We start from the raw sequence: 21465 nt of genomic DNA on the forward strand, positions 1-21465 counted from the left end.
CTCGCTTACAAAGCTATGAACATGAGATCATGAACAGCAGGTTGCCATTATCCCTCAAGAGAAAAGTGTATAATAGCTGTGTCTTACCAGTACTCACCTACGGGGCAGAAACCTGGAGGCTTACGAAAAGGGTTCTACTCAAATTGAGGACGACACAACGAGCTATGGAAAGAAGAATGATAGGTGTAACGTTAAGGGATAAGAAAAGAGCAGATTGGGTGGGGGAACAAACGCGAGTTAATGACATCTTAGTTGAAATCAAGAAAAAGAAATGGGCATGGGCAGGACATGTAATGAGGAGGTATGATAACCGATGGTCATTAAGGGTTACGGACTGGATCCCAAGGGAAGGGAAGCGTAGCAGGGGGCGGCAGAAAGTTAGGTGGGCGGATGAGATTAAGAAGTTTGCAGGGACAGCATGGCCGCAATTAGTACATGACCGGGGTTGTTGGAGAAGTATGGGAGAGGCCTTTGCCCTGCAGTGGGCGTAACCAGGCTGATGATGATGATGATGATACAAAGCCACCCTATTGTAAATTTAAATTACGGGATTTTATTTCCCAAAACCACGATCTGAATATGAGGCATGCCGTAGTGAGGGACTCCGGAAATCTCGAGCACCCGGAGTTCTTTAACGTACACCTAAATATATGTACACGGGTGTTTCCGTATCTCGCCTCCATTTAAATGTGGCCGCCACGGCCGGGATTCCAATCCGCGACCTAGAGCTCAGCAGCCCAACAGCCCAACCACTAAGCAACCGCGGCGGGTAACCTACCCTACTGAAGTCACTGTCGCGAGATGCAGGAACTCTGCCATTGGCTGAGAGCACGTACTTCAAACTTGATTTTAAACGTTTTCCAAGCTATATTTGCCATTGATGTTTTGCAGACGTGTGTGCGTCAACGTGAACCGATCTCACAAGTTCACTGGACTTCAAAATTTTGTTTCAGTACCCCTTTAAGCGGTGAGCTGTGTCTGCCTAAGGTAAGGTGGTCCTGTGCGTTGCCTCATTGACATAAGACAGAGCCGATTGCGTTACACGCTTAAACTTTCAATAACCTAGGCGTGCTAGTTTGTCATGCCTACCTTGTGCGCCTATTCCGAAACCTCCGCAGTAGATGCAACCAAAGCGAGTCGGCGAGAATACACCGGTTGTATGTCACGTGAATAGGGCCTACTACTTCTGAATATTTTTTATGACTAGGCTTTAGGATTGTCACGTCACGCTTCCTCCTTCTGTAGTCCTTCCTTCATGCGCGTCCGCTCAACAACAACAAAGGCTCTATTCTGGACATTCCGCCATTTTCTTCGAAACGTGACGTAGTCGCGACGCTTACAAAATGGCTCTGATGGCCCTGTTTTGCTTTCGTAGCGTGACGTAACCATGACGTTTTGCCTGTGAAACTGAAATGAATGCCCGGAACCTAACGTTCTTGATAAAGCAAAGCAGTTTTCCTCCCCAGTAAAAATAAAGCGGCTAGCTCAAAGCGTATGATTATTCCGTCGAGAACGCTTCTCGCTACCGTGGTCTGCTGCGTACAAGCCGTTGTCTGCTTCATTAGCTAGCATGTGTGTCTCCGGGAAACGGAATGATTCATCGTATATCGGCGCCAGCGCGCTTGTTTTCTAAGTTCAGACAGCATACGCGATCTACCAGTGGTAATGAGCGCACGTTCTATGCCGCGTTATCCCTATCTAGCGAAACGCAAGTGACTCAGTCGGGCTCGGCTGCCTGAGAAATGGCCGAATATGACCGATTGCGTTGTGCTGGCCAGAAGAATCCGCTTGCGCGACGCAAGCACCGGCGCTGCCATCTCTTGTTCGCTTCGCTGCTTACTCTAACGCCCTTCTTGTGTTTGCGTTCACGCACGTTATACAACATGTCTTAAATAGACACGGAAAATAACGTCCCCCAAACGTGCTTGCGTTTAACGTACATAAGGCGACAGACGTTATCCTAAAGCTGTTTAATTTCTTCCTTGCAGAGAACCGAGGTGCAGGTGAACACATACGCATTGCGAAAGTGCTGAATCCTCGCTGGGGGAAAAGGAGCCCGCGTTATCTTGTCAACGAGAGAAAAACAGACATCATTCACTGGGCGTATTGAAATCGTTCAGCGTCATGGTTCTAGTTAGTGCATCTCACCGCCATCACCAGGGGGCAGAAGATTGTCCAGCACGTCTGCATATAGTAGCTGGGCTGTCGGCCCAGCATAAACTGCACATCGAATGCGAACCGTCTCAGACCTGCGGGGAATTTAATGACGGTAAATGCTGCTGAAGTCGAAGTCGCAGCCGCAGGTGGCATCAGGTCATATTATTTTAATAGACAAGTGCTTGTCGCTCTGTGGGCAGCGAGAAGCTCGACTTTGTCGCTGCCAAGGTCTGCTATGGGTAGAATTTAGACAGCAAGATCGGCCAACTTTTCGTTTAATGTCGAAATGCCTTACGAGTAAAAAATTGGTCAGCCTGTTATGTTGGTAAGACAAAAAATTAAAAAGACTCGCTGCCCTGTGGAGAAGTGAGCATTACTGTCTTGACAATGCTCGAGAATTCCCGTATAAAAAGAATAAGTAGCGATTTAGCGGTAAATGCGAGAAAACTGCGTTAAAATTAGGCAACGCTTCTGTCCCGCATTTATTAATTAAGCTAACGCTGGTCCGATGCAGACCACCGTCAGCTGCATTATATGTCGTATCTACCTCTACGACCTAACCGGCTTCCCACACTTCACAGGCATTTTTTCTAATACATTGACATTGTAATGCTAATGCCATGAAAAGCCTAGATTACCCAATCCTGGCTCCGCAACGCACTGTTTCCAAGTTGAAAAGTCGACAGCAGCTATCGGAGGTGTTACAAACCCGGCTGCCACAAATAATTTTTTTTATTCGGTACACCATTTATCATGCTTCAAATAAGGACTATTTTCTGCGAAGACGAACTTGCCACTGCTTCCGGACTGCGCTAGGCTGCCCACCACCTTGCTTTATTTCACTTAGATTTTTCGATCATCCCCAGCATTCCTAAATTCCTTTGCATTACCCATTCAAGATGCCCCTCTTCATCCATTACAAAGTAGTTTACTGAATTCCTGGCTCAATCAACTCCCACCAATTCCTTCTCTAGCGACGAGCCTTGGCTCGCAATTTAGAGGTGGTTGTACTGGAGGGAGTACACACTAGGACAGCTGCAGCTTCAACATAACACCGGAATCGGTGTGATCATTGTCTTACAATATAAGAATCCCGATGTCTAGAGCACAGAGTAACATAAATGTTTCGTCATGCGTGACCAGTTCTATTTCGCTGAAATGTTTTGGTTTTCTATAAACTCTTTTCTCAAGTTCCCAGACATGTTTTTGATGTGGGTTTGGTGATGCTAATAGTAGAACACACCTGCAGCACCGAGGTTCCAACGTTAGACGTGTTGCGTATATTTTGTAACTTCAGAAATGTTCACTTCCGAAACACAGTCGATGTACCTCGACAGTCTCTCGCGTAACAAATACGTTCAAAACGCATAAGCGACGGCTACAAAAGCGCTGCCGTCCTACACAGAAAAGCGCCTACGCGAAAACGAGACGGCCTACTCACCGTATAAGTACATGACGAACACAATCTCGGTGAGTGGTATGAATTCGCTCATGACAGCGTGGATGGTGTGGTCCTCGAGGAGCTTCACGATGTAACTGCCGCCCTGGGTGACCGTCGGGAAGCCGGACACGAACATACCAATGCACGCAAAGAAGGCCACTTTGTTGATGTTGTTGTTGGCGCGGACACGTGGGAAAAGGTCCTCGGCGCACGCGATCACAGTGCACACGTTGAAGATCTGCGTAAAGCACGTGGTAATTTGCGATAAGCTATACGCACAAACATCGACAGGCGTCGAAGAGCATCAGTTCCAACTTATTTCTTCCTTTGTTTCGCAGAAAGAAGAATGTGGCGTTACAGAGGCGCTTGCTCTTGTTCCAGTTTGCTCCAGCGGACATGCAAGTACATTTACATTCGGTTCAGGTTGTTGCAAATATATTCTGTGCGCATTCAGTTCATGACATATTTTCAACACGCGTGTTGCCCTCACAGTTCATTCACACGAACCTACACTACTATACGACGAATTTTAAATCCAAACAAAACAATAAGGGCACTTATATGCTGCAACAAATTTCTTTTCTCAACAAGTAACAGTATCCAGTATCAAAATTGTTCTTACATATTGCTCTTTACCCAACATTATTTAATAACCGGGATATCTGATCATTTGCACATCACCGTCCATATTTTGGCCGGGTGAATGGTGGTGCTCTGTGTTGTTTGTGTACGGATACCGTAATGGAGAAGCGGGTGTGTTAAGAATGTGAAGCCTATTGCACTTAATATGCACAACTTACTTGTTATATCTTGCTAGTTAAGGACAATCAGTACTTGTTAAAGAGGTTGTATCTCGGTAATGACATGCCAATAGCACGAAGAAGCAAGTACAGTACAAAACGGTGCAAATTATACACTCGTTCCTTTGTCTCCATTTTTCGCCATGATGACTATATCCTAACAACCCTGAATTTGTAAACTCATAAACGTCGAAAGCTGCAGCAGCGGAATTAGATAAATATGAATGGTACACTATCTATGCTACCTTGCTTGAGCTTCGCATGGACCGGTGTATGTGCACACCTCGCCCTGCGCACAAGAAACAAATAAAAAAATAATTCACGATAGAAAATCAGAATTCCCTACGCACAACAACTGCACTGTTTTACTTAATTTTGAAAAGTTTTGTGCGTCAAAGTATGCTTCACACTACTGCATCGTAAAACTTTAATACTATTACGAACATGATAGTTGTAACACAAGTGCCATCCTTCCACAAGAAATAAAATAATACAAATTCGCCGGCAAGAAATTTCATAAAAAACCCATAAAAATGCGACTATAGAAGGACAACCGCGTTGGTTAAATCTTGGTGCTAGCGACAAAAAAAATAAAACGTTTCTACGCATTCCAGTTGCATCATCATCGAGGCCCCAACAGCCCCTTATTTAGCATCCCGGTTGGCAAAAAAGTACACGCATAAAAAGGGAAGACAGCACTTTAAACGTTGCCCGTCAATGGTCCCTGAAACTGTTCGGACAAGTTTTGTAGATGCCTAGAGTACAGCTACAGCAAAGCGTTCGCACCGCAATTTGTGTGAAGTGTCTCATATTAAGAGAGCTACGGATGATTACAAGTTACCCTCCTATACTGCGAAACATTCAAGTCCCGTGGCCACTCGTGAAGCAAATCTTCGCGATAGCCTCCTCCTAAGCAAATAAAGCAATGATTAACGTACGTAGGTCAAGACTGTCCAACACATCTGTCAATAGAAAAGTTATCGGGTAAGCAATAACTCGCACACTCCCTCTTAACGCGCTACATGGCTGCTGTCACATTCTTTTAGACATATTTCCCCGAATTTAAGCAGCAACTGCTTAATACACTTTCGGATCGCCTTCGCCATTTTTGTTTGCGTAACTTTGGTTTGTGCAGGGTCAGCGATGCTTGCTATTAGTACGACTCATATCAGTAGTTCATGGGTCTCGTTGTTAGGCACCAATTAACCGACATCATAGTGTTGCGGTGAATGAAAGTGGTAACGCTATGTCCACAGTAAATATCTACACAGGAATGAAGGCAGCCCGTACACCAGGATGATGATGAAATAATATATGCCGGCGCACTATTTGTTCATCCCCTTTAACCATGTCTCGCATCGGAGCGTTCTCATATTTAATTTTTTTGTTCCTATTACTACTACTTTAGGATTTTTGAGGCGACATCTAACAATAAGGTAAGAGGGACTCTGAAACGGCTTGTACAAACTTTGTATACGCCTAGGGTACAGCTACATCGACACATTCACGTCACAATTTAAGCGACGCGTCTCATAGTAGGAAAGCTACGAATGATTAGAAATTACCCTCCTCGTTAGCCATGCTCTTTCTGCTCAACACGTTCGCCGAGTGATTGGATCTAAGCTCTACCATAATTGGATCTTTCCTACTGGCATCATATTGTCAGCTAGCGTCACTTGGTCAGGGGTGGCTGAAAACTCCGGGCAGTGGCGGGCTGCGATCGGTAGTGGTGCACATTTTCATAACCTTACTATAAATTATACACTTTACGCGGAGCGCTCAAATGCGTCATTTAACGATCAGAGGCGCCAACTGTAACGAATCAATACATTTTCACAAAGTCGTCAAAATTGTTTCAGGGTCCCTTTGAGGGGACCTTTAGCAGCTTTTGCGCTATAGAGGGAGACTGGAAGATGCGAAAGCTAACCATTCCTAGAGGCAAAGTGTCGTGAGAAGCTGTAATGGAGGGGAGACGGGTCCAAGCCTGCCTTGGAAATATTGCGCTACCTCTGCTGCTAGTCTGACTACTCACTACGGTACATCATCGTTGCGCATAAAATAACCAGCCAAGCAGCAAGTCTTCGCGTGCTTTCAGGCCTTACACGTTTCCCTGTGACTTTTGACACCACCTCTCCGGATGCTGGGGCAACTCACCATTGCATCAACTGACACCAGGAAAAGAGCGGCGAAGAATATCCCCGACCAGAGACGGGGCAAGGACATTGACTTGACGACCTCGGGGAAGATGACGAACGGGAACACGAATGCTGCATTGGCAACACAAAGCACTAGTTGAAATTTGTTTTATTGGGCCGAAGACTTACGAAGTACAAACATTATAGAACTCTAGTATATACAGATATTATCAAAGAATGCGAAAGAACATTCCAAGGGGAGTATATGCGTAATGATAGCATGAGAACAGCCAAACAGTATAATTACACATACACAACCTAACACAAGAGCAAAATGAATAAGTCGTATCAGAATATGAATAGAGGAATAAAACAAAAATGCAAAAGCATGAGCAGCTCTTAAGAACCGTAGGACTCAACAAGCAACATTCAAAATTTTGAGGAACGCGCTGCTTCGACTGTATTATGGGGGGATGCCGGGCTAAAATCACGATTTTCGACAGAAAAGCGCATGTTCTAATCTAAGTTATTTTGGATTACCAAACGTATAAAAGAAGCTGCTTACCAAGTTTGATTGCAGTCTGCACCGTGGAGAAGAAGAAACTCTCTTCTCGTGACGGTGGCGCTCCCTCGCCACTGAGAGCGCCCATGAGCGCTGTATTCAAATTAACATTTATATATAGGGTTTCAAGTGCCGAATCTGATTATGAGGCAAGCCATTGTGGCAGATGCCAAACTTGGGCCACCTGGGGCTCTTTAAAATACACACGTATCTAAGTGCACGGGTGTTCTGGCATTTCGGCCCCATGCTTTCGGCCCCACGCCCTCGTGCTTCGCAACTCAGCACTACAGTCACTAAGCAAGCACGGCCGATGATGCTGTACTCAATACGCGGCCACAGAGTTAGCAAGAAGGCAAACAAGGAGTAAGTGCCCGCGTTAGAAAGTTTATTCCTTGCGCTTTTTAATCATGGGAGACGTTCCATCGAGAGTAGAGCAGAGCTAAAAATTAAAAAAGAAAACATTAACTCTGGCTGCGGCACACTTGCCTACTAGCGTAGATAAATACGCTGCACTGTTCTAAAGCTAAAAAAAAGAAAGCGAAGACGACTTAAAGCAATTACCGTAGAGCAGGTTCGAACTGAAGATGAGGGTCAGACCTATGAAGCAGGGCACATTTATTAGGAATTTTTTAATAATTTCTAGTCTTAAGTTAAAATAGTGTGTTCTAAAATCTCTGGCCGCACAAATGCTTTAGTAAAACTATCATTTCCAAAGTGCTTCGCCAAATGCTGCTTAGAAGGTGATTATAAGCGTAAGCGATACTTACAAAACCAAGCAATACGCATTATCACTAACAGTGGGTTTTTCACCAGTGCTACTCCTCTACTTCGTGAAAGTAACATCCTTGTTGTAACAAACTTGTCCAAATATCATCTAATTATTTTGTTTTATAAATTACTTACTAAGCAGCTCTCATACCAATTCATTGATTGCAGGCATCTCATCAATTACAGTTATACCAAGTTTGCACGTAACTCTGATCTTTTACTACCTATGGTTCATTCAAACTATGGAAAAATGACATCATCATTCGCTGCTATAAAACTGTGGAATGGTTTACCCGTTAGCATTAAATATTCATCCTTTCATACATTTGGTCATGCCCTTAAGCTGTTTTATATGTGTAACTAAGTTTACATCATTCATTACACTACATTTGTCATTTGTATGTATTGACAGTTTTTTAATGCACTATAGGCATATACACACACAATTTTTTTCATTGATATCATCTTTCTATCTTGTATTTCCGCGATGGTGTTCGTTTGTTTTTGTTAGCTTGCTCTTCCTTAATACATATCTACCTTGTTATTATTAACCGAGGGTCCCGTTGCAGTCTCTGACTTTGGGATCCTCGTCTGTATATTGCATCTTACCAATTCATTGTATTAAAAAACAAGGAAAGATATTCTCAGGGCAAGGTTGAGGCCCTTTTGAGATACCTAAATATTTTCCTACAGAAGAAAGTATCAGATGTTAGACATACAATAAGAAAAAAATTTACATTGTTTTTAGAGTGATGACATTTACAAGAAATGACAAAATATACGCTACTGCCCTTATTCTGCACTATGAACCATCCAGAAGGCATTTAATTACAAACAATTAGTACACAATTATTTTTTAAATGATAGCTCTCCCAAGCTGACACACCTGATTGCTCAATATGACAGCTGTGTGCTTTTTTGTTAGTGTAGGGTGCTGAAATGAAGATATTCTAATGACAAAAACATCACAATTTTTGCAGCAGTTCAAAAGTTGACTCTTCAGCCACGAGTTCCCCTATAAATCGTTGCAAGCTTCAATACCAGGAATCCGAGGAGGATTTGATTGCCATTAGTTAGCGTTATTGCGAGTAGAAAGAATCGTTGCGTAGTGAAGGCTGATGATTTTCAGCCCATTCCTTCGCAAACTGCTGCTGCCGTAGTAGTGCCTATTTGTTTCAGCATATTCCCGTGGCGTTTAACTCGGCACTGAGACGCCGACGGCAGAGAGTTGAGATGGTCTTGTTCAAACACGTACTGGCAGTCTTCACAAACAAACCTTCACTCGAAGCTCTAGCTCTCTTAAGCAATACTGAGGGCAGCGCCGACGTTAAAGTGATGCCGTAACTGTGCTTCAACAACGTACGCAAGCAGTTCATTTGTTGGAGTAGTCTCATGGGCATGCTTAGTTGTAACGCACAGTTATTCCCTTTAGTTTCGGTGACCACATTTCCTACATTAGTATTAAATTTATATTTATAATCTTCTGCAGACACTACTGATTATGATTCTCGAGGACATCGTTACCTTTCTTGAAATTCCATTGAACGACATTTCCTATGGAGCCACAAATAGTACGAAGCAAGGACGAGGCCGCCACCTGACCCTGGATAGTGGCGTGATACGCAATGATTGCAGCTCGTGATGCCACCACGCCATCCACGCTACCGGGGATTATATCCTCACCGGGATCGGTCCACTTTTGATTTATCTAAAAACATCATCTCGCACATTGGCCCACACTAATCGGTGATAAAGCAACGAAGCAGACGTGCTAAATGCCGCAGAGGAAGGCGAAGAATACTTCGTTTAATCAAATAATTTATGCGTGTGAAGGAACATATTCGCTTCACTGAGGACATTTAGGCAACGCTTGTTGTTTCGTTGCAAAATCTCGTAGGGAACAGAACCGGTAATGGCATGTTTGCAAGGGTATGAGAGGCGATTTTGCGTGATCGCAACTCGTCGAGAGAGAATAGGGCGGAAAGCTGCGAGCGCGGCCTCCCTGGCTAAATAGAAACATCTGTGCTCGTATCGCAGTAATGCTGCATCGCCTTAATTTTTTGATGTGCATATTGCGCACAGTGTGATTTCACAACGTCTGACATTGTGCCTGAACGTGCCGGGTAATATAGGTCGCGTTAACACGTATTTTGACACTGGGAAGGCAGCCCCGCGCGTTACATTGTGTTAATTTGCAGATATAGGAGAGCATTTCACGCATCTGTGGCAGTTTGCTGTTATAAAATACGAAAATCATCTACAACATCTTCAGCCTATTCTTATGTCCACTGCAGGACAAAGGCCTGCAATGGACACCCTTGTCTAGCGCTAGCTGATTCCGACTTGTGCTAGCAAATTTTCTAAACTCACCTTCTTAACTAATTTGCCGACGTTACATTACACTGCAATTTATGTGGCGCTCAACAGTAACTGGCTAGTTTTCCCTTGAACGTCAAAAAGCCACCGGCATAGTTTAAGGACAGGAACACCACTGGCGAATAGCTCACATCGGGGTTGAAACACGAACCTAAATCGCGAAGTTTAAATGACTGCATCGTAAGCGCTACACGCAATGTGCGCGTCACCCCCTTTAAGCTGCAGCTAATACGTGTTATAGCGAAGTGGAGCACACCTACTTTCAAAACAAAAACCTTGGCGTACATAGGAGGCGCCGATTTTTCCCAATGACTAACACCCTTAAGGTTGTAAACAAAACCTAGTGTACACGACACAGAGCTCGAATTGAAGCTTTGATGAAAGAATTAGCATAGTTGAAACAACTGTGTACTATTTCTGACCCTTTGCTACGCACCGAAATATCTGACGGGAATATTTCACAGTGACCGCTATGGAACTGAAGTCCGTGCAGTTTTTGTGTCGTCAAGTTTACTTGCTCCCAAAAGCTTACCGAAAAATAAAACTTAATTTGTCCCCAGCCACGTTTATATCTCTCCCCTTAAAGGCAAAGTTGCCAGCCGTTGGATAAACCTATATACTTGCGGGGGCAAAAACTTTTTCTGTGCCCTCACCCACTCTGTGCATAAAATACCTGCTGTTTCTTAATATACGTGTTATTTTCCGGTCACGCACTAAGCCTAAGACGCGTCTGATAAAGTGAAAAGGCAAAAATGTGCAAGGGCAGAATGTATAATGAGAAGCTCTAACTAGAGGCTTTGTACTGTGTTCCTTGGTTTCCAGTTTAACCTTCAGTCATTGGACCCTCTCCAGCATAAAATAAAGGAATTTTGTTTCACTGGTCATGGTTTATTCTGATGGCTTTACGTTTACGGTAACGTTTCTTTTAACAAAACCAGCAACTCCGAGCTGAGCTCAAATAGCACGCCTCGAACAAGGTCACGCAAAGACACAAATACCAAAGCACTTGGTTAGGGGTATTTGTTTCTCCGTGTGTCCTTACTTCAGTCGCATTATTTGATCATAGTTATAAAGTTTAACCGGCTAGCCCTCGCGAATACGTTATTAAGGGCAATTTAGTAGACATTCTGCTATTGTGAGCACATAGTCTTGTCAAGATTTTGGTGCATCCTCGAATATTTTCTCATCGGAAGCTGACTGCCAAGTTTTATCAGAATCACCGCCAGCGCGAGGTGACACTCATAGCACTGTCACTGACTTCATGTTGTCATTTCTACATCACTGTAATAATATTCTAAAATTAGGGACACCCCGCTCATTTTTCTTGATTCATTGGATCAACATTTTGGGCAATCTAACAAAGTAATAGAGCTGCTGTATCTAAATTTCAAAAATCTCAGTGCCCTTCCACTCTGTGAAGAAGGATGACCAGCGACGCTGTGTATGTGGGCCTGCACCTGCCACCAATGCTCCTATGGTGAACTGCGCCTCCGCCGAGGGTCGGCCCGGCAGTTGACTAACTTCGGGATCGACCCACGTATGGGGAGTGCGTAACGCCTGCGTCACCTCCGCCATTGTTCGCCATTGTGCTATCTGCTCACGGAGGAAGGAAACTCAGGAGAGGCCCTGACGTCACTCCTTGTGAAGCTAAAGTGAAGCCGGAAGTTGGCGTTGCTCATGGCGTTGCTCGCCTATTGGGCCAGCTCTCCTTTATTGTTTACATTTCTCACGAAACCACGGCGCGCTGCGCGCAACCGTGGTGCTCGGACGCGCGCGCTCCGCAGCAATACTAAACAATCGTTAGCACGTTAGCATGATTCCGCCAAAGAGGGCAATATTTCCCGGTAATATTCCTTCGTCCGTAGCCAATGCCGTGGTGCGGCACATTGCGTACAGCGTTGCATGCGCGTTCATTTCACGAACTTTCGTTCCTCGTGTTCCATCTGGGGCGCTATAACGTAAAACTATTCCGAAATTTTCTATTCCAATTCTGCTATCAGCCCTCCACGATTGGTCAAAAACTTTTTTCGACCACCCTCAATTCACCTGTCTGTCACGCGACGTCACGAAAACCGCGATACCTCCCCATCTGATATGGTGTGTACACACTGATTATGCATGATTTGACAGAAAAAAGCAAAAAAAAACAGTTATTTCTTATTCGACCCCTTTTCGCCATTAGCCCTCGGCTATTGGTAAAAAGTTTTCGGGCTGCACCCACTTCACCTGCCTGTCACGCGACGTCACAAAACCGCAAGAACTCACCGCGTCGAAGTGACGTGTACGCGATAAAGATGCATTAATATGCCGAACAAAACTTAATTTTCTTCGGAATAGCCGCAGGCTGCCCCGTTCCGAAAGGAATAGAAGATGGCTGCCGTCGATCGCTCAGACGCTGGCTACTCGCACCTGCCGGAGAGCATGGGTGTATTTGCGTAGAATAAAACTTCTTGCGTGGCCGTGCAACGTCTTCGAGCACTTTCGGCAGGTTTACCCCCTCATTCTGCCAACTCTTCTTTGCTGAGGGTCCACTTTAGCGTCATTCTTGAGCTTCCGTTGCATGCCGCCGCGATTTTCGACCAGCCACCGCAAGCTAAGTAAGGGAAAGCCGACCAATCTTAGACGCCGGCACCACCCTCTTCATCTGGTTATCGGCTTTCAGTGCAGTGGCTCGGCCCCATAGAATCCCTCTCCACTTGAGCGTTCTCCTCGCCTCTTGTCAGCCAATTAGATACGACAAGCCGCTTAGTGTAGGCAATGTTAATAGTTTTTCAAGCAAGCAAAAGTGACCTCCTATGAACGAGGAGAGTGTTTGATTGGTCTGTTCAGACAACCCTGCGGGTGACCGCCCGGTGCTTGCGTTGGCGGTTACGCAAATTTGACGTCAGGAGATTGGAATAGAAACATATTGGAATAGTTTTACGTTATAGGGACTTGGCCACAGCCAAAATCCTGGAGAGCACGGTCCAGCTAACGCAGCGCCACAAAACACGGAGGCCAACGCTAACCTGCCCGCATAGCGCCTTTGCCACGGTACGATACCTACGGAGCCACACGTGTGAGCGCACAGAACTAAAACAAAGCCGCCATTGTGGCCCGAAAGGCGTGGCTGCCACGGCAAAAAAAGAAATAATAAATCAGCAAGAAAGAGGAGGACTTACTATGTCATTTCCTCCACACTTTTCTCCTAGCGCACGGAGGGGGTAGGGCCTCTCCTCAGTTTCCTTCCTCCGTGTTTCTGCTGGATTTTTTTTACACGCTCACACGATAGTGACAAAAAAAAAAAGCTGTGCAAGGGCAGTTAACTCCTGACGCCTTCCATTTTTCTTGGAAGCTGAGAGTAGATTCACTCTTCAACTCAAATGATGACGCGTCATTCGTGCGAATAAATCGAGCACGGGATCCGCCGGAACATTGTCACGAGCGTTTAGTCAATGTTTAGTCCCATTTGATCATGGTCGCCGTGTTATGTTTCTCGGATGTGGCGGCCTGGTCAGCTGCATGGGGCAACATTCTCTCGAGGAAAGCATCTACTCCTAAAGGCCATACAGGGACAAAGACTCCCAATTATAAGCACCCTAATTGCGCTCCCCGTACGTCTTGTCCTGGTGCAGTCGTGGGCAAATTAGGCTTGTGCGCCTTCATCGGTCATGATGTGGCATGCGTGATTACATGGTCCGAAGTGTATGAAGTTGATAGCGACATGGGTGGAAAAGCCTGCAAAAGTGGCTGCAAAATGGCGATGTCCAAGAAACCGACCATGCCCATATTGAAAGGATGTGGGACACGAAGTGCGAGTTACACATTAGCGGCATGCGAAACAATAAAAAGATACGTGCACGTTGGAAAAGAGGTAACGCTAAAATGCCGGTTAGTCCATGTCGCTGTGTTGGCTACGGCGGCAGGTGCCTGCGTCACCCGATTGCCTCGCAATGCAAGTTACGGCGACTCTCGATGCAAACAGGTGGGACACTGTCGAATCTGCTTATGCTGCTGGTTGTCACTCGTCACCAGACCGCCATGTGCGACGACGAAAGTGAGCAGTTTACGAGCTCGCGTTAAGAGTTTCACAGTACCTCTACATTCCAATTTTATTTCTGCTATTGTACGAGAAGGTGCACTGCTTTTCTTCGGCCAATAAAGTCGCACGTCTTGTTCACTCACTTGTGGCTTGTTTGTATGGGCGTGAGTAGAGGCTTTTTAGTCTCCTGGCAATTAGAAAGCGGCAGCTGAGGTATGCCGCAATGCCAGCAGGGCGAGCACGGCTCGTACCCAGCGTACGCTTCCGGTAAAAGCGGCTATATTGGATATTGCTCTAAAGAAATTCATTTCCTGGATGGATGGATGGATGGATGGATGGATGGATGGATGGATGGATGGATGGATGGATGGATGGATGGATGGATGGATGGATGGATGGATGGATGGATGGATGGATGGATGGATGGATGGATGGATGGATGGATGGATGGATGGATGGATGGATGGATGGATGGATGGATGGATGGATGGATGGATGGATGGATGGATGGATGGATGGATGGATGGATGGATGGATGGATGGATGGATGGATGGATGGATGGATGGATGGATGGATGGATGGATGGATGGATGGATGGATGGATGGATGGATGGATGGATGGATGGATGGATGGATGGATGGATGGATGGATGGATGGATGGATGGATGGATGGATGGATGGATGGATGGATGGATGGATGGATGGATGGATGGATGGATGGATGGATGGATGGATGGATGGATGGATGGATGGATGGATGGATGGATGGATGGATGGATGGATGGATGGATGGATGGATGGATGGATGGATGGATGGATGGATGGATGGATGGATGGATGGATGGATGGATGGATGGATGGATGGATGGATGGATGGATGGATGGATGGATGGATGGATGGATGGATGGATGGATGGATGGATGGATGGATGGATGGATGGATGGATGGATGGATGGATGGATGGATGGATGGATGGATGGATGGATGGATGGATGGATGGATGGATGGATGGATGGATGGATGGATGGATGGATGGATGGATGGATGGATGGATGGATGGATGGATGGATGGATGGATGGATGGATGGATGGATGGATGGATGGATGGATGGATGGATGGATGGATGGATGGATGGATGGATGGATGGATGGATGGATGGATGGATGGATGGATGGATGGATGGATGGATGGATGGATGGATGGATGGATGGATGGATGGATGGATGGATGGATGGATGGATGGATGGATGGATGGATGGATGGATGGATGGATGGATGGATGGATGGATGGATGGATGGATGGATGGATGGATGGATGGATGGATGGATGGATGGATGGATGGATGGATGGATGGATGGATGGATGGATGGATGGATGGATGGATGGATGGATGGATGGATGGATGGATGGATGGATGGATGGATGGATGGATGGATGGATGGATGGATGGATGGATGGATGGATGGATGGATGGATGGATGGATGGATGGATGGATGGATGGATGGATGGATGGATGGATGGATGGATGGATGGATGGATGGATGGATGGATGGATGGATGGATGGATGGATGGATGGATGGATGGATGGATGGATGGATGGATGGATGGATGGATGGATGGATGGATGGATGGATGGATGGATGGATGGATGGATGGATGGATGGATGGATGGATGGATGGATGGATGGATGGATGGATGGATGGATGGATGGATGGATGGATGGATGGATGGATGGATGGATGGATGGATGGATGGATGGATGGATGGATGGATGGATGGATGGATGGATGGATGGATGGATGGATGGATGGATGGATGGATGGATGGATGGATGGATGGATGGATGGATGGATGGATGGATGGATGGATGGATGGATGGATGGATGGATGGATGGATGGATGGATGGATGGATGGATGGATGGATGGATGGATGGATGGATGGATGGATGGATGGATGGATGGATGGATGGATGGATGGATGGATGGATGGATGGATGGATGGATGGATGGATGGATGGATGGATGGATGGATGGATGGATGGATGGATGGATGGATGGATGGATGGATGGATGGATGGATGGATGGATGGATGGATGGATGGATGGATGGATGGATGGATGGATGGATGGATGGATGGATGGATGGATGGATGGATGGATGGATGGATGGATGGATGGATGGATGGATGGATGGATGGATGGATGGATGGATGGATGGATGGATGGATGGATGGATGGATGGATGGATGGATGGATGGATGGATGGATGGATGGATGGATGGATGGATGGATGGATGGATGGATGGATGGATGGATGGATGGATGGATGGATGGATGGATGGATGGATGGATGGATGGATGGATGGATGGATGGATGGATGGATGGATGGATGGATGGATGGATGGATGGATGGATGGATGGATGGATGGATGGATGGATGGATGGATGGATGGATGGATGGATGGATGGATGGATGGATGGATGGATGGATGGATGGATGGATGGATGGATGGATGGATGGATGGATGGATGGATGGATGGATGGATGGATGGATGGATGTTATGAGCGTACCTTCTGGAACGGGGTGGTGGGTTGAACCACCAAGCTCTCGCTATTATACTGCCCATTTTTGTGCCTAGGTTAAAAAAGAAAAAAAATAGGATGAATTCCCATAACCAAATTTTCGGACTTGCTCTTGTGAACTTTGTATGTGTCCGTTTTGTCTTGTCATTTCCCTACTTTTCTTCCACCAATATTCCATCCCCTCTTACTAATTTCCATTGCGAATATGTTTACTTCCCATCTGCTCTCTGTTCCCAAGGGTTTCAAGGGGGCCAGTGGTGCCCCTAAATCGACCGCTCGCCGCATATCTTCACATTCTAATAAAACATGTTCCATCATTTCCCTAGCTTTACCGCAGCAAGCCTGTTTTTCTGCCTGTTTGAGCAGCGCCATCAGCCGAGTCCCCCCGTATGTTCCATGTGCTGCCGCTACTTATTTTCGTAACACCGTGGAAGCTACACTTTCCCTTCTATAAAGCTGGTTCTTTATTCAACGGCGCGGCGCGAGTGGCAGCGGCAGCTCGCACGAGTGCGACCGCGCTCGCGTCGCGCAAATCCCGAACTTCGAGAGCGAGAAGTGCAAGCAAAGCGCCAGCGGAGAAAAGCCGCTACCGCCGATGATCCAGAACGGCAAGCGCAAGCCAAGCGCCGGTGGAAGCAAGCCAACGCCCACTTTCAAGAGAAGGCTACCCAAGCCAGGCGCCAGCCGGGCCAAACTAACCCCCAATTTCGAGAGTAGGAGGCCGAGCAGATACGTCGACGCAGAGAGATTCCTCCAACGAAGGGTGCCGATGGATGGTTCAAGAGAGAATTTCCCGACCGTGAGTGCGGCCATAGCTGCAAGGCCTGTGATAGACTGTGATTTGATCACAACGTCACGCAACTGAATTGTCTGTGCATTCTGGAACAGAAGCTCGAATCGAGCAAATTGATAGCAACGAGGCAAAAAACTTTCAGAAAAACTACGCTAAACACGAGCTCGAACTTCAGAAAACGACCGCCGGCTTCCCTGTTTTGACAGCTTTCACTGCGTGGAACTGGCTTTACTTTTTGTCTGCTTTCCGATCTATCCCAAAACGTCAGGCAAGCCTAAACCAACCGAACAAGACAAGTCAGTGTAGTACGGGCCAGCCTACTTAATTGACGTAGAGAAGTCCAGGGCTACTAGAGGAAAAATGCTGATTGATGTCCAGCTCTTGGTGTATCGGTTAGACATTTATGGCCGTTGGGCTCATAGACGTAAAGTACAATAAATCAGTACTGCAATTTCCGTATTAGAAGTACTTCCATGTTAATTTTTAAATAAACTACTATGCCATAAAACAAGCTACACGTAGAAAAAAATAAATATCCGCAGAATCTATTTCATCATGACTGACGACGTAAATTCGCAAAGCTTTCAGGCATTGTAGCAATACACAATATTTTGAACAAACCATCACTTACAATCTGTATTGGAGGAAGAAGGCCAAAAACGCTAAAACCGTGTACCACCTTGCCAACAGAAACTACAGCGTCCACACATTCTAACTCAACAAAGGAACCTAAAATAAAAGCAGCCTTCCAACCACAACCAGTTTTGTCTCACTGCCAATGTAGAATTGGCGTTCAGCATGCCTCAGTTTGAATGAATTACGGTACGATTAAACATGGTTGTTTTTAAGCTATCAAACCATGATGTGCGTTATATGGGCAGGCCTTCTAACATTTACCTCTTGACATTCGATTTACTTTTTTCATTAGCGATAGAGATCGATATTTCAGGGGCTAGATAGCAGAGAGCAGCAACTTTTGAACGTAACGGAAGTAGGCTAAAAACGTTAATCGTGACCTAAAATAATGTAAGACTGAGTGTCGGTATATTGACCCATGCTCTGTTTCCAGACATTTCATTACATCGCATCCCTGCTTGAAGATACTTATAAATTCTTTGTTTGCAAGTGCGCCAAGCAATTGCTTATGAAGTTGGAAGTCTATTTCATTTCTCAGTTCCCTCAAGTGAGATGTCAATGAGCGGTAAATAAGACGGTGACCCACGATACGTCTCGAAGTCCTGGAAGCAAAATCCAAGATGTCGAGCCAAGAACCCGCCCGCGCTGAAGACCAGCGCACAGCCCAGCAGATTTGACAGGGTCATAACCAGTGGCAGCATCAGGAAGGCCCTGGGAAAACCGATAAACGACATTCGGGACTTTGCACCATCGGACAAATAAACTATAATCTTAAAAGCCGGTTCCTGAGTGACAATCATGCCAATAAATTTAGGTATGATTTTCTTTTCTCATAACGTCGTCACCGTCTTCGTTCAAAACGTGATATGTGGTTGGTTTTGGTGTCCCTCAAGGATCAATTTTCAAGACTCCTTCGCAGCATGAGTTTATACAATACAGAGTTTAATGCACACCGCTCACAAGAAGACATTTTTTACAAAGTGGCGACGCGCCCATTTCATTCAATCGTTTGGCCTGCGGTCCACATAATCATCAATTTCTGCCGACGGACGTGACACCAATGGGGAACTTTTCATTGTACCTGACGGCTCCTACAAATTTAACTTCCAACGCTAATCCCCTGCAACTTCATAGCCCATCATAGACGTTTTCCTTCGTTATTATAAATATCGTCATCACCTTTACGCTGTAGTTTGCTATTCGGAAATATAGGATTTGTTATAGTTAATTTTGAAGCCTCGTCTTCAGCATGGATTTTTCAAATGATCCTAAATTTGTTCCATGAATTCATTTAGGTAAGTCTGGTGGCATCCTGCGATGAATACCGGCCCATCGTAGGTTAATTAAACGAATGGTCATGACCCAAGAAAGTGGCGCAGCTCTGTATCGCACACTGGGGCAGGAAAGAACGGGCAGCTTGAAGTAGCTTGAGCATATCTCCCCCACTGTGCGTAAACTGCCTTTGCTGTAGAGCAATAGGAGTACGCTAATAAAGACAATGCCAAGACGACAGCGATGTGATTATGCACTCGTTATAGTCCTTGGCTCGCCCTTTCCGCTTTGCTGCATTTGTGTGAACCTTTTTAATGATCATACGTGGTGTTAGTGACGCAAGGGCCAGATATGGACAAAGAGCGCCATGCAAGTGGTGTCAGTGATTTGCGAATGAGATGGAAAGATGAAATGCGATACGTTTATGTGCCTTGGATGTAAAAGGGCCGAGTAATCAGTCGATTTAAAGTGCGTAAAACTGACTAGTACTTTGCAAGGCCTGAACCCTTTTATATAAGGACTATGCCCTGTATAGAGGGCGTCCACCTATCATACACCAAATTGAAAAAAAAAAACGGATACTTTTATTGAAGACGACGCGAATGTTGTTTACAGTCTCGTTGAGAAACCACCAGAATTTCTTTTAGTTCATGTCGTTGAATGATTTCAATAAAAGTAATTCTATAACTTATTGTTTCATTGTTTTATTTGAATAGCAATTAAATGGACACACCAAGCGAATTTTTGCTGTTGGTGTCACCCTAAGGTTGAGCATATAGTTAGGTATTATATGTAGGCTATATGCCACGCCATGCTATATTACATGTGGCATGTGCGGGCTATATTGCCGCACCGGTCTATCACTAAAGTTGCTCATACTTGCTCTTATATTCTTGGCCAACTTATTCCTCATAATTGAGATAATTGCAGACCACAAACAAATGTCATGGAACAAAACACCGGCAGCACATGCCTTTTGTCTTAAATCTTCTCACACTTAAATATTAAAAGTTCGAAACAATACAAGAGTTCAAACCTAAAAATGGTGTACCCTTATTGACGCGGCTGTGCACGACATCTCTGATGGGCCCAGGAAAGAGGTTTGAAATATACCTGATACGGGAAAGTGGTGGTAAAGTCGTTAATAAAGACGGCTGTAATTAACAAACTTCAATAAAATTATCGGTTGGCAGCGTTCAAACAGGGGACCCCTAGTACAAAGGCTCATTTTTACTTACTTTACGTTTTCTTCAATTCATACTGCCACTATAGCTACGAGTCTTACATTTCATGCATTATTCTAACCGGTTGCTATCGCCGTGATTGTTTCGGCCGTATGGCGAAACTGCGATATTTTTCTAATTGTCAGAATCTCACGTAGCAGTTTGTACAGAATCGTAAAGCACGTCAAAGTGAGGCGTTTACAGCAAGCTACATATGACGTGTTTACTTTTTCCGGCAAATGGAGAAAACCCGCGAAATATGACAAATATAATGTGACTTTGCACTCGCACTCAGGATGTAGGTGCGTCAGTAATCAGTCTCACTCTAAATGCAAGCTGTTCCTGTCGGGCTTGCCGTTGAGGAGAGCACATAACCATGACCTTGATGTACAATAACCGTCGTTCGCGCGTCGTGCAAAGAACACGCGTGCTGCTGCAACCGCAGCTCAGCACAGTAACACATGAAAAGCATGTTTCTTTAGCTCAGACGCTTGATGTCGCTGCTATGCCGTGCGCACAGGCGCAAACTCGCATGCTGCTACGTTTAAGTGCGCAAGTATTTCTGTGCCTACGAAACGAGGAAACCCGTCCGTCGTCCATCCGTCCGTCACGTAAGACGTTCGCTTTCGAGATAGGACTCACGCGTCTCACTCCAGCGCGAACTAAACGGTGGCAACGCAGGCGAAG

General features: G+C 45.5%; 1 protein-coding gene across 1 annotated transcript in view; it reads right to left on the minus strand.

The window, feature by feature from the left end:
* Positions 1-2134: 2134 nt before the first annotated feature.
* Positions 2135-21465, minus strand: part of LOC126529584 (sodium- and chloride-dependent glycine transporter 2-like) — a 58853-nt gene continuing 39522 nt past the window's right edge. The window contains exons 6-9 of the mRNA XM_050177106.1: positions 18870-18994; positions 6553-6665; positions 3599-3836; positions 2135-2220 (exon numbers count right to left, since the gene is read on the minus strand). Coding sequence (XP_050033063.1) covers positions 2135-2220; positions 3599-3836; positions 6553-6665; positions 18870-18994 — 562 coding nt within the window. The remainder of the gene's footprint in view (positions 2221-3598; positions 3837-6552; positions 6666-18869; positions 18995-21465) is intronic.

The sequence above is a fragment of the Dermacentor andersoni genome, chromosome 9 (assembly GCF_023375885.2).
Source record: "Dermacentor andersoni chromosome 9, qqDerAnde1_hic_scaffold, whole genome shotgun sequence".
Classification (NCBI taxonomy): Eukaryota; Metazoa; Arthropoda; class Arachnida; order Ixodida; family Ixodidae; genus Dermacentor; species Dermacentor andersoni.